Below are 26,557 nucleotides of genomic sequence, written 5' to 3'. Positions count from 1 at the left end.
CTTCATTTGCAAATAGTGTCACTCATAACGAGGCGAACGAAGCCGGAATCCCGGTCTGTTCAAGGCCTCGCTTTCCCCGTCGCCGCACTGAGGATACCGGCTGTGCCGCCGAGGAGCGCGGCCGTAGCGGCGGGGCGGGGCGGAAGCGAGCGGCGGCTCCTCCCTGCGGGGCTCGGGACGGCGGCGGGGGCGGCATGGCGGAGCCGCGGGCGGGACCCGAGCGGGTGAGGGCGGCGGGGCTCCCAGAAGGGCGGGGGGGGGGCCGGGCCTAAAGCCTTCCCCGGCCTAGGCCGCGCTGTGGGCGTTGGCGGCGGTTCGGTGCGGCGGTGGGTGGGGGGCTTCGAGTTTGAAGAGCCGGCCCCCGTTGTGCCGCTGGGGCGGCCGTGGGTGTGTCTCGTCGGAGGGTTCCCGTGGCCCTGCTCACCGAACGGCACCGGGGGATGGAGTCTCCAAATGGCCATCTCGTGCAGCCGCCCCCTTGCTGTGGCCTGCGGTGTGCTCCTCCGGGCCATGGGCAGCTGCAGCTGAGGGCTGGAGATCTCTGCCATATCCTAGATAATTAACGATAGTTATCGCTCAAACGATGATGAAGGCAATAATGAGCCCCGAGCTAAACTTCGCTTTAAGCTTCCTCGTGCGGCGAGTCTCACTTAGCAGGTGAAAATCCCCGAGCAGAGCTCACCTGAACCTTTACCAGCACATAGAGCAATGGGGTTTGGGGCAGGTGCCATTTAGGACAAGCTTTGCTGCCAGAGCAAACCACCATTGATTCTAGCAGGAATAGTGCTGGGCACTGGCCCAGGGGCAGGGAGGTTTACAGCCAGCTAATCCGGGCAGCCAGAAGCTTATTTTTAGTTCAGAATTAGCAGAGGTTCAGCGTGAGCGACGTCAGGAGTGGAGAACTGTTCACAGTGCCTCTTCCAGGGAACTGCTTCCAATGATATGGGGAAAAAACAAGTGGTAAGTTGGGGGCCCTTGAGCTTTACTGGTCAGGCAGGCTTTTGTGTTGTTGGTATCAACTGAGTTCTTGTAATGTAGGAAATGTTTAATGCTATACTTCTTATGTATTATTATATAATACAAAATCATCCAGTGCAAGAACTGCATTTCAGATTGACAATAGGAGATATGTGTTTCTTACTCTTTATGTATTTGGTTGTGTATGAGAACCTGGTTTCAGAAGCATAACATAGATAGTGTGAGTTATTATTGCCTCTGAAAGCAGCTGTTCTCTGTGGAGTGGTTTAACAGACCTCGGGATGATTTTGCACTGTCAGAAGCTGACTTCTGTCTCTCCGTTATGTTTCAGCGCCCTCCACGTGCCCTCCCCCCAGTGCCAAGGTAAGATCAGTTCGTTCCACAGGATTGATTGTGGTTCTCTACTGCTGTGTTTTTAAAGGAAATGAAATGAAAGAAAATGAGTTTGAGTATCTGCACAGTCACAGTAGCTTTTTAAACATTTGCTTTTCTTGCTGCTTTGTTGTTCTAGAATCCCTCACAAGAATTATAAAGCATTTAACGTTTTTAGAGGCTGAGAAATTGACTCATTTTTAATTGAAGTTTACCTCACTTTTAATATTCAGGAAGATTAAACCTTTTAAAGTCTTAGACAAACATCAACTTCAGTTTTATTAGCATCTGTATCAGTTTTACTGATGTTTCTCTTTTCACTTTCTTCTTCCTTAACTCTTTGTTGCTGTTGTTTTGCTACATTCTTTGGTACGTTTAAATCACAAATCCTTCAGGACAGGGATTTTTGAAATCAAGCTAGGTGTTATCAAATGGAGACACAGGTGTTTATCAGTTTGACATAATATGGAATCATAGAATTGCTTAGGCTGGGAAAGACCTTATAGATCATCGAGTCCGACTGCATCCAGAGAAATCTGGGCTTTTTTCTTTTTTCCAGCATTTTAATGAGCAGTGTGGAAGGAAAAGCAATTCTACGGATTTTTATGGCATGATATGTCAGAATTCCTTCAAAGTACCTTAGGGCAAATGTGATGTTCATGATTGGCAACATATAAAGGTGTATTTTTAGTAATGTGTATGTTGTAATGTTTCATAACTTCTGTTAGTTTGTTACATGTCAGGCAAGTTTTAATTAACCAGGTGATTATCGCTTTTAATCTGATCTATAGCTGGCCAATCAAGAAACTGCACAGTCACGGACAGTGTTGAGTCTGGATGATTGCTTTGTACACTTAACCCTTTTGTGTACAGTTGCCAGTAAATAAACGTGGGAATGGAAATAAGGGGAATAATGAAATGAAAAAGTAGAGAGAATGTCACTGTTGTGAGTTGATTAAAAACTAACTCTCTTCTTACCTTTGCTCCTTTGGCGCTGCTCTTCAACACCTTTTCTCATTAAACGTGAAGTGGAAACCAGGGTGAGTTATTCTGTCATCAGAGAGAGTTGTAACCATCTATATAGTTCTTGTGTCATTTTATCCTCTCTTGAATCATAGAATCATAGGATTGCCTGGGTTGAAAAGGATCACAGTGATCATCTAGTTTCAGCCCCCCTGCTATGTGTAGGGTTGCCAACTGCTAGACCAAGCTGCCCAGAAGGACTGAAGGATTGATCCTTACACTCTTCCTAAATGCATGCAATCATGGGTATTCAGACTGTTGTTGTGAGAACTATCTGATCTTTTGTTCTTCTTACTAATTGCTAGTTCTGAGTTAGGGCAACTGTAATGTTGTCACTGTGTTCTGAAGAGTTCTCTGAAGTTTATTCTTCAGAGTATCATTCAGGTTTTCACTTAACATGTGCATGTGTATATTTAGCCTCTGTTACACGTAAGACAGATAAGTTATTTTGCTTTCCTGCTATCTACTGTACTTTTCCTGTTTCTGAACATTGGTGAATTGTCACCTGATCTGTAAAAGCTGAAATATGTCCTTGCTTTTAAAAAGGACTCTTTCTTAATTTGGAATGGTATGGTTGTTAAAAAAGGGAAATGAAGGTTTTTCCATGCTGTGCACATTGACTTTTGTTTCTGTTCTGCAGATGACATTCCACTCAGTCGTCCCAAAAAAAGAAAGCCCAAAGGAAAGACTCCATTAGGTAAGGTTCCACCAAGACTGAAAACTCTGTTTGTAATCCTGAGTGATACCCGTGCAGTAGCCAAGATCCTCGCAAATACAGCATCTTCAATCCTATGCTCTGTTTAGGAATAGTATTCTTCTCAATTTCTTTGTCAAAACTGATTTTTTGCCAAGTGCTTCCCCCCTTCTTTCCCCTCCTCCAGAATACTGTTTGTCTTTTCAGAGCAAGTCTGTAGTGCTACCTTGAAGTAACTTCTTCTATCTTCTCCTTTTCCCTGGATCCATTCCCAATACTGCTAGAAGAGCAAATTTTAATAGTGAACTGAAAAAAATGCTTTAATGTTTATTCCTTTTATTTTTTTCCTTTCTGAAAGTTTTTAATACTTAATTAAATAGTCACTTCCACCTGTAAGCTGCTTGCAATGTTGGGTGTGTTAAGTGCTTGAATTTTTGAATGCACTAAGATACAACTAGTTTAACAAATTGGCTCAACTTAAATCTTCTGCCAAATAAAGTCACAGGTTAACCATTCTGTTGTCACCTGAGAGTTAAATATGTGAAGCATGACTAATACCAGAGCTCTGCATTATTACAAGAAGTGCATCTGCTGAATAAACAGATCCTGCTAAGCAAAATTAAAGTCTGATCTGTTTTGATGAAGAATTTTTGTTGTAAGAATCTGCTGGATTCTACAGTGTAAAAGGTGGAGAAGCCTGTTGCTTCAAGCGAAGACAAATTAGATTTTGTTGTTACTGTTAAAAACTGCAGCACTTGAAAGCACTATAAAAAGGCTTGTTCTCCTGTATGAAAAGATGTCAATTGATGCTAGAATGTTTGATGAGATTGCATGTTGACCCTCCATGGAAAGGTAGTTCCTCCAAAGCGTAGCAGTTTTCTCTCAGATTGGAGTAATCTTTCTTCAGAATTGTTTTCTTTATCTGTCCCCCCTAGATTCCTGTGCTGTTTGTTCAGCAGTTAATGTAAATTTCCCTTTGATGTTACACCATTTTTGCCTTAGCAGACTTATCTGTCTGTCTGAATCAACTTGTCACTGTTAATTTTTCTGTCCCTTGCATTGTTGTCTTTGCACGTAGAAAGGAAAAATACAGAGCTATTATTTCTTACTGTATTACATTCCATTCTGTCAGTCCTCTGTTGTACACATGAGTGGGAATTGTGCTACTTCCTGGATACCTGCATTTCCTCCCAGACGTGGAATTGTTTTGGTGAAATGAAGTCTGTGTGTTTTAATCTTGTATATTCTTATTACTGTATTTGCTTTCCATCTCTTACATATTCTAGCCAGTATATTTTCACCTCAGCTGGGCAAAGGAAAATATTCTACACTATGTGACACGTAGCAGTCTTCCTTTTCTTTTTCTTAGCCGCTTTGAGTTGAAATCTCTGGAGCTTCTCTTCTGGTTTTCAGATGACATTGTCCAAGCAACTGTTCGTCGGCAGTCTGAAAGCAGCGAGCCCCTGACTCCTGAGCCTCAGGATGTCCCTCAGCGGAAACGCAAGAAGAAGAAAGTACCTTCTGGTATGTGAATAAGGATAGGCTGCAAAGGGGGCTGTATAAGACTTGGTGACAAAAATATGACTGGCCAATTTGGGTTTTGGTTTAAAGTGTTCCAAACCGAGTGCTCTTGTAACAAGTGGAATTACTCTCTGGGTGAATGATAGCTTAGAGTTGCCATTTCTGTCACGCTTATGTAATAACTGTTTATGTATTTAAGTCATGTGTTTCTAATCCCGTAAAAGTTATACAATTTTCATGTTGCTTGTTTTAAATCTCCAGATTCTGAGACCTCCTTCACCCAGCAGAACAGTGCATCCTTATTTCAGAATGGAAATGGCGTGGATGTTCCTGAAGCTGAAGAAACAGTGGTCCGCAAACAGAGAAAAAAAACCAAGTGAGAAGAGTAGCTCGTAGATCAGAATATCTGTGGCTGTAAAAGTAGCTGAATAACATCTTGGTGTCACTTTACAAAGACATAGGGTCTTGGAAAACTTCACAGTAGCATTTACCTTGCATAGCAAATTGTATGCGTACACTCATGTATAGGGCTAAGATCTTACTTTTTTCATGTTTGTTTTATGCATGTCTGAATGCATTTCAGTTCAGAGTATGATATCATGAGCCAACGGTTTCAGTACATAAAAAATTAAAATGCATATCTGCTTGCTTTCATTTTTCCTGTATTCTTAATTTTCTGAGAAACAGCTGCTTTATTATCCTCCTGCTGCATGGCCTTCTCTTAAAGAGCTGTGCCTTTACAACGTCCTGGTTGCCTTTTCTACCACATGCATCCATTCTCTCGGCTTTGTATTTAGTTTGTACATACTTTTCCTAATTGTTAATCTTTTGGTCTGTACTTCTTTCCAACTTAGTGTTTTGACACAAGGAAGTATCTAAATTGAAAGAAAAGCCCCCAAATTAAGGTTTAGTATTAGTGTTTTAGTGAGAATTATAGTTTTAAATGTATAAATGGGGATAATATACCAGGCAGTAGCTTGATCTGTTTGTATCAATGAGGTTCAATTTTTAAGTTTTTCTTCTTATTCTTTTTCTGCCCCACTGTGTGACTTGTGATAACAGGAAGGCTCGGCCAGCAGAAACACACAGTTCCAATGAGCTGGAGGTAGAGGAGGATGACATTATTGAAGATGAACACAGAAGGAGCCCAGATCAGCAGCCCGTGTTTGCTGCTCCCACTGGAATTAGCCAGCCCGTCAGCAAGGTGTTTGTTGAAAAAAATCGTAAGTGCACTGTGTGATTTTTTTAACCTCAATAAATTCTTGCATTTAGAGAACACATAGTTGTATTTAAAATCCAAGTATGTTGCTATTGAGCAGAATTTAAAATGGAAGTTTGCCAGCAAAAAAGTACTTGAAAAGAAATGTACCTTAAAATCTTCCAGCAGTGAATGCTAGTGTTGCAGTGTTGATGATTTGTTGAAATTTTGAGTTCTGTGGGTGAAAAAAACTTGATAGTACTGAACTAAGCTCATGTGACCTAATACTGTCACAACACTGAGAAGTATTTACTACGTTGCAAGAAATCTTTCATGTGGAAGGTGGGTTATTTTTATTTGTTCCTTTCCTTTTCCTTTCTAGTACAGAACAGTGAGTACTTATCCAGTTGTGCTGTGCATTCATAAATCCACAGCCTGATCTGTCAGGGTACACCGAACCGACAGTGGCATCATGATATGAATGGAAGCTGGCAGGGCAGAAAAAGGGGCACAAGAAAGAAGAAATCTGATAGAAATTTTGACACCTACAGCCTTTTCTTCATAGGAAGTTCAAGCATTAATGTAAAAATATTGAGCAAAGTTATTGGTACTCTCTAAAATAAGTTTTCTCATCCTTCAAGGGCGTTTTCAAGCAGCTGACCGTGCAGAATTGATTAAAACCACTGAAAATATCAACGTGCTTTTGGATGTGAAGTCTTCTTGGACCACCAGAGATGTTGCCCTCTCAGTACATCGAAGTTTCAGGTGATTGATTAATGTTTTGATGTAAATAAGCAGAAATCATTCTGCTGTGGGATTTTTTTTTTCTTTCTTATCTTTAAGGTGTTAGTGCCTCTTCTCTACCCCTGTGATGTATCTTCATTTGGATACTTCCAATAGGTGGTGGTTGGGTATGCAAGTGGTGTAAGGGCTCTAGCTTTTTTCTGTTGACAGTAGTATCTATTCACAGTCAAGACACCCACTTGAAACCTCTGAAAAGAACAAGAAGCTGAAGCTAATTAGGAAAGTTGTATTGCGAAGATTCAGAAGAAACACGAATAGAAAGAGATACATAGGATAACAGAAATACTAGGGACCTACAGAAGAAACAAAATGAGATTGACCTATCAGCTGTGAGATGAGCAGAGTTAAAATGTCTGAATGCTGTCCTGTAAAAAAGGAAATTTGCGCACAGAAGTAAAAAATGGTTTTTTTTCATTTGTGGTTGTATTGTGATTCAGAATGGGAATATGACAACTTTTTAATGTCTTTCCTGTATTTTACCTGGAAACCTGTACTTGACCCTTAGCTTTTTGTTAGCAAGGGAGGCAATTACAGTTTGAAGAAATTCTGGAATGACTTTCTCTCAAGGACAGATTAAAGAGCCTTGTGTTGAGAAAAGAGGCAGTGGTCTTGGGGAGCTACAGGTAAAATGGGAGAGTGGATAGAGTGTACGTGTTTGATTCCTGCAGCGGCAGTAAAGGGTTGTAGCAGCAGGATCAGACAAAATACTCACACTTTCCTGGTTGAGTGCTTGGGTCCTGGTGCAGTCTGTCAGGGTAGGAAGGAGAAGTCCAATTGCATAGGATTTTTAAAACTAGATCAGAAAAAAGCACTTTAAAACAATCTATCACAGGCAGCAGGATTGAAAGGGTGAATTTGTAGGCCTTTTCATATGTAGTTCTTCTCTAATTCAAGGCATTAAACTTCTCAAATATTCTTTTATCCCTTCAGGGTGATTGGACTGTTTGCCCATGGCTTTCTTGCTGGCTATGCTGTATGGAACATCGTTGTCATCTACATTTTGGCAGGAAATCAGCTTACCACGGTTTCTAACCTGCTCCAGCAGTATAAGATGTTGGCCTACCCGGCTCAAAGTTTGTTCTATTTGTTGCTGTCTATCAGTACAGTCTCAGCCTTTGATAGGTAAATTGTTGGTGACATAATATGATACTCCTGGTGAATGATTTTGCACATAGCTGGTTGTATAGTTAAAAGATGTGCTTGTGTAGTCAGGCTTTTGTTACTCATTTCTATCTATTACCTGCTGCCACGTATCAGTGTTTGGGTACTGATTGTGTAATCAAGAGGTGAATCATACCAGAGAGCTGTGGTGGAGGGCAGTAGAGAGCAGCTACTGTTTCTGTTATGTTACTTTTCATGTGAAACCCTTATCCAGGTAAGTTTGCAACATAGCTATATAGTTTTCCTAGCTCAGCTGCGTTTCTGCATTGTGGCTCAATTACAGGAACAGATGTAAAGAGGGGCAAAATTGCCATAAGCAGAGTGGTTTCACTGAAGTTTATTTTAGCGATGTATTGTTTCCTTGGCAGCATGGTAAGCCGGTGAAGGAGTCTGTTTCGTGGAAGGAATTGTGTCTTCTTTTCAATAAGTGGTGGCAGAGAGGAATCCTGACTTATTCTTAATTAATCTTGTACCAGTGTGAGCTCTTTAAGTAGTTTTATTAACATTAACTGCATTGATGGTGCAGACACTGAAATGAATGGTAAGGATTGGGAGCAGCAGATCTCTCCACGTTTTCCCTAACTGCAGTGGAAGAGCTACAAAACTCATGGAACATCATCCTTAATTTCAGATATTCTGGAGCTTGGCATAATGAGGATCATTATGCTTGTGTATGCAGCATGGTAGTTTACTAAGGCAATGTAACATAAGCAGGAAAATGTATCTTAAAAGTAAAAGCAACTGAACAGCTTTAGAAGAACAATATTATTATCTTATTGAGCTGTTATAATGACTCTTGATTTTCTTATCAGGATTGATTTGGCAAAAGCATCAGTTGCACTGAGGGGTTTTCTTACCCTAGACCCAGCAGCACTGGCTTCATTCTGTAAGTATCCTGAAGTGAATAAGAAGTGGTACGAAAGAGAAAGTAAATGGAAAAAATCCTGCCTTCTGTTTTCAGTGGATTTTTCCTCCATGGTTATTATCTACCCTAAAATAAGCGACTTGGGGAGTAGTTGAAAATTGCATTCAAGGATTATGAACACTTTGTGCATTTTTAAAGTATTTGCAGTAGTAGCAACTAGTGATAGTACTGCTGGGATGGCTGTTTCCCCACTTTCAAACACAAAAGTAGCAAAAACTAGACTGGGGCCTCTGGTGTAGATGGTAGATTGCAAAAGGGCAGAAACTTAATTTTGATGGGTCAGAAAACCTGGACTTTGAGAAGAACACTGAAGAAGAGAGAATGCAATAAAAATGGCAATATCATTGGAAGAAGTAAAGTGAAATGAAAGAAAATGTAGCGATAATTATCACTTCATGATGGGACAGCATTTTCTACTTGCTTTATACTTGACGCTACTACTTTTATTTCTTCCAGTGTACTTCACTGCTCTTATCTTATCCTTAAGTCAGCAGATGACATGTGACAGAATTAACCTCTACACACCGCCTTCAGAAAATGGCAGCATCTGGTAGGAAACCTAAGAAAGGTCTTCTGTGAATTGTAACATTGCTCACTTGTGAACCTTAGTCAAACTAAGGTGGATTCTAAAGGTTATATAATGTGCATATCCATTACTACATGTGCTTTTGTCTGAGTGTGTCTTGAATCTCAGAAATGAGAACTCATATTTGGTCTCAGTCATGTTGGTCACAAATGTGTCATAACTCAAAGAAGGTCTTGTTGGAACAATGCTGAGAACATCAAGTGTGATGGAAACTCTAAGTATCTCTTCTGCTGCATGCAGTTAGCTATTTTTTTTCTTTTTTAGAGCTTTTATAAGAGTTTATTGAATTGTTTATTGAAAAATCTGGTTTATAGTAACAAAGCCTCAACCTGCTGCTGTTAATGACAGTAAGAAATGTATCAGCCAATTAAATCCTAACATTTACCTAAAGCCCCATCTTATCCAGCCTCTGTCTACAAGTCCTTGAACAGGTTTCCAGACGGAATTCACTGACTTGCTGCTCACTCGCCCTGCTGCCCCACAAAGAAGTGATGAAAATAAGACCTACTGATGACTTAGTATATCTTTCATCATAGCAAAATTTGACAGTGCATTTTGGTTTCTATTTTCTGTTTCTTGGCCAGGAAAAGGAATGTAGTGTTGAAATCTCCAAGTGAACATTCTCTGTGAGCTAACGGGGTTTCTTTGCTGAGTTGCTATCTTTGGTATACACTCTCTTTATCGGATCTTTGTAAAGCAAGACCATTATGATAATAGTGATATTTCTGCATCTGACTTAGCAAGATTTTTGTTTTTTTTATGATATTCTGCTGAAGCTATTACTGTAAATATGTGCATACTGGTGTGTACCCTGACTAATTGGTTGATGTGCTTTTCCCAGGACTGCAGGTATGGAGGAAGAAATTATTCAGCCATGGATTGTGGTGAATCTGGTAGTATCTATTCTGGTTGGGGCAAGTTGGATCTTCTTGTCTTACCGACCAGAGCTGGACCACAGTGAAGGTAGGAAATGTTAACTGGCAAAACCTTATTTGTTCAGACTTGTATCTACTGCGGTCTGCATTGGGTGCTCAAGTGTAGTCCTGAGAAATGTTATGAGGAACAGATTTGTGTCTGGGAGGACAAAGGTTAAATGTGCTTCTTCAGATTTCTCTAGAATGTTAATTCACAGCTTTCTATATTTCAGCTGCTACCAGTTTATCCTGCTTAATTCTAATAACTCATTTAGCTTAAAACACATAATTAGTTGGCAGCTTTTACAATTACTGAAAGTAAAACTTACAGTAGGTGTCTAAATTATAATTGCAAGTCATTCTTAAGTAGTAAAAGGCTTATTCAAGGAAGACAGAGGTGTGATATAGCCCAGGTTTTGATGAGATTTTAGATATTTTCAGATGTCAACTAAAATTACATAATATGCTTTAGCAATTTCAAGAGAAAATTTCTGTTTGGATTTATCCCAAGTAGTAAAGAAATTATAATGGAATGGCAAAACAAAAAGAAGTGTGTGATTTCCAACTTGAGTGGAAAAAAAAACAGTGCTGCACATACAGATTGTGTAATTTTGCCGCAAATTGTTGGCAGACAGCAAATTATCAGGTCTCTAAATGGAAATCTTCAGTCTTGGTTCTGACACATTCAAAACTGGAACAACCCATCAGTCTACTTTAAAATACAAATTCAAGTGTCCAGGCTGAAGTCTACTTCCTATAAGCAGCTGCTAATGTCAGTGCTAGTTGTGTTAACCTAGGGGAACAACTATAGTTTTACTAAAGACAGTGGTGAGTGTTCCCATTACTGAAACAAGGGCTACGAAGAAAAGCAGGAGGCTTGGGGAAATTCCAGAGATCTTTTTTGGTATAATGAAATAGTATTTAGGTGAAACTTGTTCGATAAAACCAGTGTCCTTTTCTCTTTCTTTCAGAACTGATGTTTCATACTGAAATTGAGGAATTTCCCCAGGGAGTTATCATACCCAGGGTCCAGCCATAGTGCGGAACATGCACCTCGTAGCTGTAACTGATGGCTCAACACTTTCTGTATTTTAACCATGTATTATAACTTTCATAAAGGAAAAAAAAAAAAAAAGTATTTTTATATTGTATATATTTCATGGGTCTTTTATGTATGCCAATTTTTAAATATTCAAATGTCTGAAATCTTTTATATATCTCCTTTTTGTTTTGTAAAGGAGATTATCTTTAGTACATAAAGTCAATGTTCACTTTTGTAAACATTGCTACCTACACAGCCAGAGGAAATGGGTGAGTGCTGAAGATCTGCTATTCAGTGCTTTTTTGACAGCAGTGCGATATTGTCATCATCAATCTATGTTTTGTTACTGATACTGATAGCAGTTGAGGTATATCCTTTTTCTAAGATATTCCATAGAGATGAAAACAAATCATAGGAAGAAAGCAGTTTAAGTAAGTAAATGCAGACGTCTTGCAGTCTCCTTAGCAGACATAGGCAAGAGCTAGTCTGAAATCCATTTCTCATGCAGGTATCACACAGGACTAGTTTTACGTTTTATTTAGTATGTACTGAGTTTTGCATTATTTTATTTAATATATCTGAAGGTGGTTTTAACAGGAGTGCAGTGTCAAAGATCCCTGGAGGTTAATGTGTTATAAAAGTGATGGAGAGTTTAGCCAGATGGAAGAGTGAAAGGGAGATGTTAAAGAGGTAGTAAGTTTCTGTACTGCTGCCTAAGTTGGTTTAAAACAAGAATGGGAACATGAATAACTAGGGCAGCTTCTGCCTTGTCAAGGGTTCTAGTGTGCTTATTTAACAAATTTCAGTAATTCTAGAAAGTAAGTAATTACATAATTCTAGAGAGGGGGAAAAGAAGTTATTCTGGACTTGAAAGATTTTCCATAGCTGCTGGTTCTACTTTAGGGCATCCACTTGGTTGTGGGAAGGAACTCTTTAACTTTTTAGTCGGTTGTTATGATGTGTATGTGTTCTTGTAAAACTGTGGAGCTCAATTACAGCTGGTGCTGCATTGTACATTATAACAAAGAGATTCAGGATGCTACTCTCCATCAGTGTTACATCAGAGGTCCTTGTGATTTGCTGTAGGAGATGGGAGCTCAGGCCACGACGTAGTGTTCCCACATAGGTTTCCACACAGGAATTTCCTTGCAAAGCAGGAAATGCACATCACAGTTTCTTTGAGTGTCGTGTGTTTGGTTTACAGAATTGCTGAGCTCCTGAATATGAGATTATTAATGGATTGTATTTGCCATTTCATGCTTCTGTCATCTTGGCATGTGATAAAAAGTATAACTTCTCTCATAAGGTACAGAGGTTAAACACAACCGTGCAAAGGCATTCAGTCAATATAAACATGAAGGACATCACTGCTTGATTTCATTTCTGAAATTATTCCTAGGAACTGGCCTTCTAAGTATCCCACAAATGAAGCAGTGCCAGCCAGGAACCAGATTTGCTCTCATTGTGAAAATAGTTGGCTTACATGGTTGAGCAGTGATGAAGTTTTTGGACTTAATGGAATCAGTAGTTCAAGCCATACTTGCCTTCCTAGTTTGTACCTTTTTTTTGAGCACCAGAATATATAAACCTAAATGAATGAAAGAGGTTTGAGGATTGCCATTCAAAATCACAGATAAACAATTTCATGGCTTATTACCTCTTTTACAAGGTAGTTTTCATTCCATTAAGCATCACAATGGAATTTAACTGCTTTTTGTATGTGTGTGTGTGTGTAATTTTAGAACATCTTAAAGTTTACAGAATAGATGTTTAATTGCAGAACATGTGGCATATGTAGAAGCCTTAATTGAAATGTCTTTGTGCATTTACAATGGTTTTTGATACAGTATTTTGTGTCCAAGAAAAATTTGCAGAGAAGTTAGTGCCAATTTTTAAGTATCTGAAACAGGTGAGGAAGTGGTCTGAATGAATATTAGCTTGTACTACTTTGAACTGTTTCCGATTGTTTAGTTTGTTTAAAATAAAACAGTCTAACTTGTTTTTTCCTCAGTGCTAACTTTGTTACTGTATACAAACTCTGAGCAGATGCTGTGGGAAAACATTGCTTTCTGTGTGTGTTTCCATTACTGCTGTAAGTAATGGCTGTCTTTTCTTTCCACCAGCAGGCTCCTGCCACTGTTCTGGCCTTCTGCACTCAGAAATAGCTCTGTAAAACCCCAGTAACCAGCGAGTATGCTCACTGCTCTGTGCTTTCTGAGGTCTGGATTGCTTCAGGAGCATTCCGGCTGCTTAGGCTGGACTTAAGGAAGGAGTGTTTATAATGATGGCAGTGAGGCAGTGGCACAGGTAGCACAGCTGCCGCGTCCCTGGAGACGCTCAAGGTCAGACTGCACGGGGCTGCAAGCACCTTCATCTGGCGTATGTCCCTGTTCATTGCAGGGTGTTGGACCACAAGGCGTTTCAGGGGCCCTCCCAGCGCCATGATTCAGCGATGTAGTGCAGCGCAGTTCCGTGGATGCCCTGTGGGACGCAGCCTGACAGCGGCCCGCCATCATCCCCCTTCCCGCCTAACGGCCGGTGCAACCACACGGCCGCCATCTTGGCTGTGCCTGAGGGAGGCGGGGCGGCCATTAAGTACCGCCTGTCATTCCTCCTCCGGGCAATCGGCGCTGGAGTCTCGACAGGAAGAGGCCGAGCCAAAGGAAACGCGTGGGCTTCTGAGGTACGGGCGGTGCCGCGGAAGGGGAGGAGGCAGGGAGACGAGCGGGTTGGGCCCGGGTGGGTTTGGCTTAGAGGTGTGTCTGTGAGTGGTTACGGGACAGCACGGGAAGGTGTGGTGATGGGTTGGGCTGAGGAAGCGCTTAAAAGGCTTGCAAAGGTTCACATTACAAAGTTGTTCAGAAACGAAGTTGATACAAGGAATGTATTCATGAAATCCATCACTGGAGACCAGAGATGGATGTGGAGGCATGGCTGCCCAGAGCAGGGAGAGATCATAACCAGCAGAAACCAGACATAAAGTACGTTTCAGCCAGAACTCCTCATATGCTCTTGTAGTGAGACTTTTGGAAACAGTCAAAAGTTTCTTTTATGTAATTTCCTGCAAAACAATCTTAAAATCCAGTTTACATTAAAAACAGTGTAATAAAATGAAAGTCTGCATTAAGCAAAAGCATGCAAAACTTGAGAGAAAAGTAAACCAAACACAATTGCAACTAATTCATATTATTCATGTTATATATCATCAGGAAAAGTCATTACAGCTAGCTTAGGTGTTTTAGCAGTTTATTAGACAACTTAACGTACTTTAGCAAAGCTACTTACTAGCATTAAAGATAGGGCATGTATGTCACCTACTTTTGTTACCCCTCTCTTGTCAGAGACAATCAGAACAGTCTTTCTTAAACATTTTTGCATGATTGCATGGGCTAAAAACTGCTCACCTCGTTTTTTGAGTAGAAAAAGAGGGTAGGGAAAAGAGAGATGTAAGGTAAAACAAGGTGAGGTTTTTGTAATGCTTACTTTTGTTCATTGATATCATCAATTGGAAGAAACAATCATTTCTCCAATGGATATTTATTGAAGTACTTTATATAGAAAAAACATCAAATTTGTTGGGACATTTTTATCCTATGTTCATTCATTCATTCAAACATTCACAAACTGCTGCATCTGTCATCAGACCAAGACAGTAGGGAACACAACAGCATGGATATGTGCAGGATGATGTTATGTAACACAAGTTTCCTTTTGTGACAAGTTTTGAATTACATTATATAGTGTTAAATGCTAAAAAGGAGAAAGATGGAAGCAACAAACAAACAAAAAAAACCCACAACCCAACAACCCCAAAACCAAACAAATAAACAAAAAACCCCCACAGAATGACCCGGGTTGGAAGGGACCTCAAGGATCATGTAGTTCCAACCCCCCTGCCTGGCAGGGCCACCAAACATACACCTTTACTAGATCAGGTTGCCCAGGGCCCCGTCCAACCTGGTCTTGAACACCTCCAAGGACGGGGCATCCACAACCTCCCTGGGCAGCCTGTTCCAGGGCCTAACCACTCTCCTAGTGAAGAACTTCCCCCTAACATCCAACCTAAGTCTTCCCTCATTTAACTTAAAACCATTTGCCCGTGTCCTGCTATTGTCAGCCCTTTCGAAGAGTAAATTGTGGAAGTAATGCATCTATTAATTTCTGTTTCACTGGGCATGAGAATGTTTTACAAATGTATGAAAATTTTTACAGTGCCCCACATAGAGTTCAAATGCAGGATGCTACGAACATTCTATGTCTGACTTCAGCACTAGTCCACATGCTAATAACATATAATTGGTTTGAGTAAGGGTTAATACATGGATGTTCTGAGAAATTAGAGGTTTGCTGTGCTTAGAAGTGTGTCAGCTTGGAATAGGAAGTTCATTAACCTGCATTTTAACAATGCAGATCATGTATGTCAGATTTTGAAAACACAAATTGTGTGCAAAAACCTCTTCATAGCTCTGTATCTAATTTTCAGTAGAATATACTTCAGTTTCTGAGAACTTGATTTTTCATGCATTTGAAACCTCTTCAGCACTATGATGGTTACACGTTTTCTGTGTTAACTGATGAGTGTTTTTGTGCTAACACATTTTACATTATTCCTTAGAAGAAAGTATCGCAGCTAGTTAATGAGCAGATCTGCAACAAGTCTCTCCATAAACTTAATCCAGAGACCGGCATCAAATACTTCTGGTTACTTTAGTCATCTCTAGACGTCACAGTGCCTCTAAATTGCTTTTGTTTGAAAACATCTTAGAAAATTCAGTCATTCTAACCATGATGTTTCATGAGCTTTTTGAGAAAATGAAATGTGGTGTAATAATTTATGTCACTGCATGAAGTGGACCAGTGTTTGTATAAAAAGCAATTTTATTCTACAGAAAGAGCTAGAGAGCAACATAGTGATTGTGCTGGAATATTTGGCTGTTTAAGTCAGTCTGTGCTTTACTTCACTTTGTGATTAGAATTCAGGTTCATTTTTACAGAGTGCCATTATTTCCAGTGAAGCTTGCAGACACTTTCAGCTGCCAGAAAGGTTTGGCACCACGCTTTCTTAAAAACAAAGAAACAACAGGGAACTAATGTTCATTCAGACATCTCTAATGTGCAATTTCATAGCCATTTCCACTTATTTGACTTTAGATTTACATGTACAGTTACTTCAACAAAAATACTTGTAGGTGCTACATAGTTTAAAACAATCAAGATTTGCAGTGGGTTGGGGTCAAGAACCTTATGGGGTTTGTGTGAGACTTGTCTTCTGTGCCAAGCCCACAAGCTAATATCTGTATGATTAACAAGAGTAACTTAGCAGTTTAGACAACTGTTTTCTTAACTAATGACTGATGTTTCTGAAACGTTTCTTGCAGTAACAAGAAGCTGTTAGTATGATTGAACTGTGGTGAAAACAGGAGTACAAGAATTACAGAAATACACGGAGGCAGACAGGGCAAGTTTATTGAGAGGCTCTTAAGCTTAGTTTTAGCTATTATGTTCTGAACTATGAGTTCCTTTCACAGCATAATGAGTAGTGTCAAGTATTTTGGTAACACTTCAGTGTGATTATTTAGAATCGGTTGTACCTTCCAGTCATTTGGCATTCAAGGCTTTGAAGAGAAGCTGCTTGCAAAGCAGTAGCACTTACAGTGCTGGTTGCAGGTAAGCCCAGCTGTGTCAGGTTTGAGCACTTCACAGTGGAATTTCCGTGTGTTGAAAAACTGAAATGCGTCCTTTTGCTATCTGTACATTTTCACTACTGTCAGAACATATGTCAGCAAGTAGTAGTGGCTCGGGACACAGATTTTTCTAGAACGTGATGAGGTTGCAGTTGTAATTTTTTTTATTTAAGAAAAAATGCTGCTTGTGTTGCTCGGTGTAGTGTGGGACATGAGAAGTTAGTGTTCTTTTGTGGGCATAAGAGCAGTTTTTATCAGGAAAGAGACAATAAAACCGCTCAGATTCTTGTGAATTTGTGCTCTGGCTGAATCGAATAATGGGAATCCAACTGCACAAGATGTTTGCAAGCAGCAACACTGGTGAAGCTTAATGTGTTTTGTAACTTTTGAGGAAACAATATTAGGTTCAGATAATACTCGGTGGGGGACAGATACACAGTATAAACAAAAAATACATACAGTGACTTCAGATCATTTAACAGCTCTTCAAAATTAACCCATATGTGTTATAACTTAAGACTCTCTTTACGTTATAAGAGGTTCTCAAATTGCTTGTTAAGATGATGCAACAGTAAATGGAGATGCAAAAGCACAAGTCTGTATTAAGAACGCAGAAAAACGCAAGAGCATTTTTAACTCGCTTCTTTGGTCAACATGCAGTACTGAAACTGCAGGAAAGACTTGATGGATAGCTAACTCAGGGCAAACACTGACAGCATGTCAACTGCACAACACACCATTTGGGAGGCAGGAGAGAGAAACATTTGTATAAGAAACTCATTTCTGCATTTTCAAATTCAGGCTTGAAAATGGAAGATTCCTCCTCACTATGATAATGTAGGCAACAGTGAAAGATAAATAGATTATTGAAGAAAAACTGTAGACAAAAGACAAAGCTTGAATTCAGAAAGGCACTTGGACTGCAGTAACACGAGCTAAAAAGTGCAGGATAAAGTAAAAATACAGCAGGAACCTTCATATTTGTTATGAAATACTTCAAAGGAGGGAGATAAGAATTCAGTTGTTCCTACATGCAGTTCTGCTTGTCATCTGAAAAATGAGGCATATTGCATTTCCTGATACAAACGTATGATGAAGTTAATGAAACATGGTCACTTCAACTGCATTTTCAAGTATACTGCATCTAACTGTATGTTAACCATACAAACTAAAGCAGCAAGTAGAAATCACATTTTCCTTCTTTGAAGCACAGGAGAGGTATGATTGTTGGTGTCTGATTAGAATTCCCAGTCTGTATCGTGCTGAGTTGCAGCAATATATCCAAGTTCAGCCCCAGCTGACGCTGAGGGCAGTGCCAAGAACTCTGATCTGTTGTTGTGAACAGGGGGTGGTAACAGGGACAGTAGTGAGTTCTGTGTTTGTTCTTTTACCTGTGGAGAAGAAAAGTTAATCAAAAGAGGGCTGCAAAAAAGACTGCACAACATTGTGCCTGACTTAATTAAAAACATATAAAAGTCATAGAGCCATCTTCTTGCATGTTACAGTATTGGAAAGGTTTAGCTGTCCTTACTCTACTGAAAATTGAATTCATCTTTCGAGACTAATTGCACTAGCTATTGAATTCTTCTGCTTGAAATCCCAAATATTCACCCATTTTCTCGTCAGTTAGGCTGACCTAAGTTAAACCAGCATTATCAAAGGGAAAATAGATTACTCTAATGATGTGTCCTTTGATAAAACAGCAGATGAGCTGTTACATGATGGTTTTTGCTTCCAGCTGACCTGAATATTTTGTAATCCAACTTTAATGCTTTAGGACTTATTTTGATTGTTTTTGTAGCTGTGTCATTTGATAAAAATTTAATGAACTTACCTGTCTGAAGAACGTATGAGATAGCAAACTGCGTGCTGATGGCCTGCATCATAAAATGAACAACACAATGATATTTTGCAAAGTTAAATCACTGCTCCTGGGAAAGGGGCTAGTCTGACAAATCAGCTGAAGCTGTGTTGTTATTAATGCATGTGATCAAACGTGAATTATGAGAAAGGCAGCAAAGAATTCCTACATTCTGTGTCACAATTTGTAATGAAGGCACTACTAAAGAGATTACTTTACTTTTAAAGTTTTAGTTTTTATTGTTTTACTTTTTTGCTTTACAAGGGATTCTATGTCTCATTCAGAGAAGGCATCATACTGAAAGCATATACTTAAATTTGCCATTTTTTTTTCTTAGTCAAAATGTTTAAGATTAATTTTACTTGTCTAACTGCAATACAAGATTCATACCGTAAGTAATTCAGCCCTTGCGGGAGTCAAACAAAACTTTAAAAGCGTGGTCTCTTTGTTCTTTAAGAAGTGTCTTATCTGACAAGACCAAAGGTAAGTGTAAGGTTTTGTGTAGTAATTCTGGTCTGAAATTCTGATTGTAACTAATCAAGTAATGAACTGTATCCTAAACCACGGGCTAGACTTAGACTACAATGACACAAAATTAGTTTTCACCAGAGCATTACCTTTTCTCAGGGTCCTGTTGCAAGCAAAGTTCTACCAAGTTGTAGAATGCAGGGGAAAATGTTTTGGAAACAGGGTTTTGTAGTCTTTCGCTCGTCATTGTGCGTGTCATACTCTCGCTAATTCCAGAATCAACACCCGATTGGGAATTCTTCATTCTGGATTCCCCATGGGGGAAGGCATTTATATCCCAAGGATAGTATGTGGGACCTTTCAGCTTCTGCAGCAGCATCTAGTAGAAAGGAAGAGCACATCTACAGGCAGTGTGCCACCCACAGACCATTCAGGCTATGCTGTGAATCTACAAGAAAGGATTATTTACTCTAGCAAGAACCATGCATGTTTGAAATAACTAAAAGCAGCCACCATTTCATCAGTAAAAGCACTGGTTTATCTCAGTAATGCTTTGTTTAAAAAAAGGAAAAAATATCTCAGTGTCCTTTGAAGCAGAAATGGAGTTTAGCATCATACCTGAGTGCGAGGCATATCTTGAAATGGAACATGTCCATTGGCTAATTCACATGCTGTTATTCCTACGCTGTAGATATCGGACTTCATATTATACCCAGACAAATCCTGTGGGAGAAATAGAACTTTACTGGACTACTGAAGCCATTGATGGGTGCCAACAGAAACACAAATACCAGTGTCAAGACACAATTCTAAAATTGTGTGATCTACACATCTAGGATTGAGGCAGTTAACAAATTGAAACAGGCTTTTTTCCATAAATGTGATGTTGCACTGAAGACAGAATCTGCTCTAGTTTTCAGGAAGACAATGAGGCAGAGACTGAGCTGTAAGCATCACCACAGCTTTAAATCCTATTCTCTTTAGGGGAAATGCAAATTCAGTTCATGGTTGTTTTTGTTTTTTTTTTTGTTGTTTTGTTTTTAAGCTGCAGTTCAACAGATTCTATTGCACTTGTACAAACAGGTATAACTCGAGTACTTCCTGTTAACTTGGAATAAGAATGAAGTGTATTTTACACTGACCTGTCTCAGTAGTTCAGGGCTCAGCCAAGGAAGTACAGATGTACTAAACTGGGGGAAGTCATACACCACCTTTGACTTTTGTCCATTGTTAACTAAACTGTAGAGGTTGTTTAAGCCAGAGAGAGAAACCAATCCATCCCCTGAAATCAGAATGTGGCTAGCTTTAATATTCCTGTAACAAAAAGTGGTAAATTTTAGTTAGACAAATTAGTCAAAGCACTATTAAAGTAGAAATATGAAAATCTTTTGTTAATGTATATTGAGGGGTTTACACGCAGTTCTGTTTAGCAGGCTGTTTTCATGGGTGGTCTTCACTTAGCATGAGCTGTCTATTTAATACACCCTGAGAGATGGTTAGCAAGAAAAACTGACTGCCAGACATCAAAGAAGGATTTTTCCATCCCTGCAAAGAGGGTAAAGTAATGAAGAATTTAACATCCTGCTATATTAGTCAAAAACAAACAAAACAAAACAAAAAAGAGCCCTGCTTCTGCACTGTGTCTGCATCTGCCATAAGGAATATATAGAAAAAGGAAAGGAGACAAGTGTTGAACCAAATATGGGTTTTGAAGTGAAACTTAATTCCTAATAATGTAATTTGATTCTTGCCTATGGCACTGACATTGTTTTACCTGTGAATGTAGCCATTCTGGTGCATGTAATTTAATCCTCTGATTGCACCAAACAGAATGTTTCCTATCAAAGCTTCACTCATTCCTTCAGGAAAGTAAGTCTTCAGCAGGTGTCGAGCAGAACCTGGGAGCAGGGGGAAAAAATATCCTAAGCCAAACAAGCTACCTTAAACTTGCTTTCTATGCCTCCTTCATTGTATATGTTTGCCAGAAGAGGTATTCTCACCTTTATATTGACCATGGTGCATCAGGAACACTTACATGGATGCAACTGAAGCATCCATCAATCACAAGGATTGCACTCATGTCATGCTTGCTAACTGAAAGCCTATGCTAAACCTGCACTGAAAGCGACAAGTTTTCTATTCTGTAACATCAAATGCATCTCTCTCTTATTACTCTGTACTTTGTGGGTATTAGGACTAAGTGAAATGTAATGCAGATCAAATGTCAATCTTTTCTGGGGAGGAAGATGATATACAGACTTATCTAAACAAGTTGTTTGTGGAAGTGTGTCTGTTGGGTTTTTTTTTCTTTTCCCTCCCACCACCTCCTTCTCTATGAGTCAGGAGATTCTTAAAGAAAAAAAAACTCTTGTCAACCGCATAGCCCAAATGTCATCAGTCCTTTTCCTTATTCCAAAATTGCAGTTACCAGTTCTTACCATAGGCCATGAATGGAGAAATGACCCAAAGCCAACTACCAGCTGTAAACACTGTCCAAAGCGTCATTATGTTGGGATGCTGGAAAAAGTGGGACAAAACCACCTCATTCTATGGAATTAAATGAAAATGGATGTATTAATCACAAAGCATCTGCCTTACTAAGAGCATTAATTGTGTCAGTAATCAGTAGAAAAAAAGTGTTTGGTGTATTTATACTTAATTGCATGTGATGAGCAGAGCTGCAATAGATATCCAAATAGCTGGTAAGTCATTGCATTTTTCTGAACTCTAGTTTGTTCTTAGTCATAAGTTATGCTGTTAAATGCAGAGCACAGAATGTGTTTCAGAGGAAGAGCTGTTAAGTTCCATGAGTATTTCTAAAACACTTGTCAACAGTTTCTTCAGAAAGCAATCTTTCAAATTTATATGTGCTTCTTCTATTCCTTTGATGAGAAAATTTGAATTCAATCACCCAGTAAAAGCATGAAGGCTACCCTACTTTACTAAACCCTTATGTGTTCAAAAGTGAAAATGCTGCTGCTTTACCTGTAAGGCTTTCAGATGCTCTTCTGAGCAGCTTTCTAGGTCTGTGATCCTTACGGCAACTTGTGTGCCTGTAGGGGTATGCCGTGCAAGGTAGATTGAAGTTAAGTTGTTGAATCTCCTTCCTGAAACCAAAAGTCAATACCTTAATATTGGAAAATGTAGTAAGTCACCATATAACTTTCTTTATAGTTAGAGAACTTTGCGGTTCTGAAATTGCAATGGAGAACAGCATGGTCTTTTCTTTAAGCACACCAACAACTTAAGTAGCTGGGGTGTAATATATCCACAAATTACTTAGAACTCTGTTCTGCTATTTTTAGAGCAACAAAGGACATTTAAACATTTATCAGCATCAGTAATGTATCTGTTCTAATGTTTGTGCTCAAGGGGCTGCTAATGTAAATAGGAGAGACATGAACCTGCTAGAAAGCGTCCAGAGGAGGGCCACAAAAATGATCCAAGAGATGGAACACCTCCTCTGCAAGGACAGGCCAAGAGAGCTGCAGTTCTGCCTGGAGAATAGAAGGCTCCAGGGAGACTCGATAGCAGCCTTTCAATATCTAAAGGAGGGCTACAGGAAGGAAAGAAGGGAACAGACTCTATAGCAGGTCTATTGTGACAGGAAAAGGGGAAATGGTTTCAAACTTAAAAGGGGAGATTTTGATTGGATGTAAGGAAGAAATGGGTTTGTTTGTTTGTTCATTTTATTTTTTAAAGCAGGGGCAATGAGGCAGTGGCACAGGTTGCCCAGAGGTGGTGGATGCTCTGTCCTTGGAGACATTTGAGGTCAGGCTGGATGGGGCTCTGAGCAACCTAATATAGGTATAGGTGTCCCTGATCATTGCAGTGAAGATGGACTGGGTGACCTTTAAATGTCCCTCACAAATCAAACAACTCTATGATTCAAGGCTTGTACAGTGGGATTCAGTGTAGCCATTGTTAAGACAATCAAATCAAGTAGCCAAATGACAGGTTATGATGTTACTTAACGTTGTATTTATTGTACGCATGCCACAGATTTTAGGCAAATTATGTCCAAATGCACAAACATCAAAAGAAAAGTTCAGATAACTGTTAATTTGTCTTATATTTTAAAGCATGCACTAACTGAAACAAGATGATCGGTATTTTTCTCAAGAATAGAGGATTAAGTTTTAGTCAGCTGATAATACATTTTCCAAACTTAATATTTGCTGCAGTTAGCAATAGCTACAGAGAGAATGCGTCTGCAAGAACAAGAAATATTTTTAAGGCACAGTTGTGTTACCTATTTCCACCTGCAGTTCATAGTGAGAGACATCAGAAGAGCAAAATAGCATTTCATTCCCTCCTTTAGATGGGGGAATCCAGGCTAGCTCTGAATCAGCCTAACAGTGGAGAAAAGCAGAGTTCTTAGTAAGAATTACTATGTGCATTTATGGTTAAAGTTAATACATCAATAGCATTAACTGGAATGCCGTGATCAAGTACTGGAGCCAGAATATTCAAGCTGGTGCTTCTGCCAGTACGCTGAGACTTAAATAAGCTACTGGGTCTTTTGTTTTGTTTTTAAACTAGTAGAAGATTATGAGTAATATTGAGTCAACTGCAGTCATCTTCTGAAGTGCAAGCCCCAAAATACTCTTGTTATTTTTCCTCTTAGTATCTTATTAAGTGCTTGCTAATGAGATCTTCCCTATCCCCCTCCCTTCCTCTCTCCTCCCCCCCTCCCCCACATGCAACTTTGTATTGAACTTTGCAAGTTAATGCTTTTAATGTGGTTATTTTCCTTTTTTTTTTCTTTACTTACCAGGGATTCATGGCTGCTGCTCTGAGATTGCTTTTCTGGTCGGATTGACTCAACCGGTGTACGTAGAATACAGGAACAGTCCTTGAGAAACAAGTGAGTTGTTAGTGGTCTTGCTGCAATTTATTAAACAAGGCAGTGGGGAAAAAAACCACAAGAAACCCTAACAGGCGGTAGTTCAGAAAGATTTCAGCTACAAGTCGGACATGCAAGAGGTTGAAAAACAGTATAGAGCATATAGTAGGCTGGCAACTAAACAGTCTTCATCAAAAGTTGATACAAGGAAATTTTGACAGCTCAGAACTGTGGAAATCCCCCTAAGCAAAACATTTCAGCAGAACTGTTTCACTTGAAGGCATCACTGGCTAACACGGTACAACTAGCAAGGATTCCCAAATACAAACTTACCAAACAAGACATGGAACCGCTTTAGATGAGGTGAAAAGTCATATACACCCATTGATCCTAGAACAATCAAAGTAGCAATGTAAGATTGTACATGAACCCATGATAAAAATAAGTGTTTTAATAACTCAGAACATTGACACATTCCTCTCAGTTATGTCACACACTGGAACTTGTACAGCGCTGGGAAGGCCTGCTTTTCTATTAAGCCTTTAAGCAGCCTATGGATGACAAACTCCATAACCAAGTATATGCCATATACAGTCCAACTTAAAGACTTCCTTTTTCATTTACGGTTTTAGAGATCTTATTACCATTTCTGAACAAACAATTTAATTGCAAGTCAACTGCGTAAGTGCAGAACATAAAACAGAAGTGGATTTGTGCATCATTAGCAGTTCACAAGAAAGAAAAGAACTTATTTTAAAGAAGCACAGCTGTGTGCAGCTGAACTAACTCACAAACATTACATTTCACAACTGAAAGAATAAATACTATCGTAGGGAACTTGAATAAGAAAAAGAGGGGAAACAACTGATCTTTTTCAAATCACCGATCACAGAATCAGCACTCGAACTCCCTCACAGATCAGAATCACTACAAGTCTGCCAACAGACTTCTTTCTGCCCAACATGTTGAAAGCTTACACAGTGAGGACAAAGAGAGAAGGTTCTTTATATATGTATATATATATATATATATATAGCAATAATAAGATGGTTATGACTAAAATGCAGCTTCTAGCGTAATGTGGGACTACCTCACTTACTTTAAGCTACCTGATCATCCACAGGGAAGTCTTCTACCGTGTTGAATTAATCCTACTTGACAGCTGACATAAAATCAGCCACTGGGGGTTGTTGTATGTTAGCGTGTAATTACTGCTTGAAAGGTAACTTCAGAAGGTGAACTACTACATCCAAACTCAATAATTTTGTAAGTCAAGGACCTAAACTTGATTATATCTTTCATTAAAATTACGTATGCTCTTTAATCTAGGCAACGCTGGAAAGTGAACAACCAGCTGCCTCCTGCCAAATATCTAAGCTACCTACCAGTAATCCTTACTATTCTTATCCTAAACAAAATGCTTGAAGACATGTTGCAATTCCTTTTCAGATATGAAAAATGGAGAGATCCTTAATAGGCATTTGGCTCCATTAGGTGGTCAGGGCTCGACTTACCTACTTCACTGAAGAAGTTTGTGGCGGGGTAAGAAAAAAACGCAGGTACCTCAAGACATGGCCAGTTCAGTAACAGCTACTGTATCCTTGTTATACCTGGAAAAGAAACAGTGTTTCATTTCATAACAAAATTAGTTACTCTGTTGCTTGGAACACTAAGCCACAAAAGCTGAGTGACTACGTCTTAGTAACTCGTGTATGCTGAAGTAAAATCGTTGGAGAGCTTGTTCAGAGCTGTGCAGGAGTATCACCGACAGCAGCATTTAATTTTTTAAATTCCACTGTTTAACATTGTGTCCATTTTCATTATAGCTTTGGGTCAAGTCCCTAACCTAAGCCTTTCTTTCTCCTGCAGATTGTGACAGCAGTGCACAGTTGAGCTGACCGTCATCGCAACTCAGCTAAAGATTCGGATGCAGGTTCTATCGATTTCCAGAAAGACGTGAGCAGTGGAGGCCCAAAGGCAGGTACCACCGGTGTTACTGCTGTTCTGCTGACGCGGGGCTGTAGCTCTTACTTGAGGGTCTGAGTGGTTGAAAAGGTTCGAGTTAAGCGATCTCTGACAGATACCGACTTGAAGTCCGTGACAAAAGGAGCGGAACGCGAGAAAGCGCCCCCAGCCTCCCTTAGCTCAGCTCCCTTCAGCTCGTACCTTATCGTATCGTACCTCGGCGGCGCCCACTCGCTCCCACCTCCCTGAGCCCCACGGTGGCTGGGACAGCGCTTCCCCGCTCCCGGCCCTCCAGGCTCCCCGACACCAACTCCGGAGGCGCGGCCGGTTCGGAGCCCCTCTGTCCGCAGTGCTGCCGGGAAGCACCGCGGGGTTGAGGAAGTGCACGCTCGTACCCGCCGCCGCGAGCCCGGAGCGCCGCGGAGCTACGAGGGTTGGCGGGGCCTCAGCAACGAGCGGCCCGTTGCGCCGCGGTGCCGGCCCCTGGCGGAGGGTGGCCCAGCCGCGCCGCGCGG

At 40.0% G+C, this 26,557-nt stretch overlaps 4 protein-coding genes across 10 annotated transcripts in view; 3 read left to right on the top strand and 1 right to left on the bottom strand.

The window, feature by feature from the left end:
• Positions 1-3,055, top strand: part of MPP4 (membrane palmitoylated protein 4) — a 29,215-nt gene extending 26,160 nt beyond the window's left edge. Inside the window, exons 23-25 of the mRNA XM_015868126.1 lie at positions 1,310-1,341; positions 2,380-2,390; positions 3,014-3,055. The gene's annotated coding sequence lies outside the window, so the exon portion shown is untranslated. The remainder of the gene's footprint in view (positions 1-1,309; positions 1,342-2,379; positions 2,391-3,013) is intronic.
• TMEM237 (transmembrane protein 237) lies at positions 152-13,223 on the top strand. Of its 2 annotated transcripts, none has more exons than XM_015868124.1 (13): positions 152-224; positions 1,310-1,341; positions 2,380-2,390; positions 3,014-3,070; positions 4,481-4,591; positions 4,850-4,964; positions 5,651-5,811; positions 6,428-6,551; positions 7,521-7,712; positions 8,564-8,637; positions 9,133-9,226; positions 10,104-10,225; positions 11,148-13,223. In XM_015868124.1, exons 1-13 carry the CDS (start codon positions 195-197, stop codon positions 11,213-11,215), a joined length of 1,191 nt encoding a protein of 396 aa, XP_015723610.1. In that variant the 5' UTR covers positions 152-194; the 3' UTR covers positions 11,216-13,223. The 2 variants fall into 2 exon arrangements, with proteins under 2 accessions (XP_015723610.1, XP_015723611.1); XM_015868125.2 differs by lacking the exon at positions 152-224 and adding an exon at positions 293-960 and having other exon boundaries at positions 11,148-13,219.
• A 2,855-nt stretch (positions 13,224-16,078) lies between these two features.
• Positions 16,079-26,548, bottom strand: STRADB (STE20 related adaptor beta). 4 transcript variants are annotated; one of them, XM_032445989.1, is made up of 13 exons: positions 26,244-26,531; positions 25,592-25,687; positions 24,411-24,467; positions 24,006-24,086; positions 23,484-23,583; positions 22,217-22,338; positions 21,670-21,778; positions 21,006-21,129; positions 20,374-20,545; positions 19,850-19,954; positions 19,381-19,610; positions 18,737-18,779; positions 16,079-16,279 (listed from the first exon to the last, which is right to left on the bottom strand). In XM_032445989.1, exons 3-13 carry the CDS (start codon positions 24,420-24,422, stop codon positions 16,220-16,222), a joined length of 1,158 nt encoding a protein of 385 aa, XP_032301880.1. In that variant the 5' UTR covers positions 24,423-24,467; positions 25,592-25,687; positions 26,244-26,531; the 3' UTR covers positions 16,079-16,219. The 4 variants fall into 4 exon arrangements, with proteins under 4 accessions (XP_032301880.1, XP_015723608.1, XP_015723607.1 ...); XM_015868122.2 differs by lacking the exon at positions 16,079-16,279 and adding an exon at positions 16,650-18,293 and having other exon boundaries at positions 26,438-26,548; XM_015868121.2 differs by lacking the exon at positions 16,079-16,279 and adding an exon at positions 16,650-18,293.
• TRAK2 (trafficking kinesin protein 2) overlaps positions 24,010-26,557 on the top strand; it is a 31,907-nt gene continuing 29,359 nt past the window's right edge. For all 3 annotated transcript variants that reach the window (XR_004308046.1, XM_032445982.1, XM_032445981.1), the window contains exons 1-2: positions 24,010-24,098; positions 25,947-26,058. The gene's annotated coding sequence lies outside the window, so the exon portion shown is untranslated. The remainder of the gene's footprint in view (positions 24,099-25,946; positions 26,059-26,557) is intronic.

This window comes from Coturnix japonica, chromosome 7 (assembly GCF_001577835.2).
Source record: "Coturnix japonica isolate 7356 chromosome 7, Coturnix japonica 2.1, whole genome shotgun sequence".
NCBI classification, from domain to species: domain Eukaryota; kingdom Metazoa; phylum Chordata; class Aves; order Galliformes; family Phasianidae; genus Coturnix; species Coturnix japonica.
Note: the sequence above shows the minus strand (reverse complement) of the source record. Positions and strands in the feature narration are given on the sequence as shown.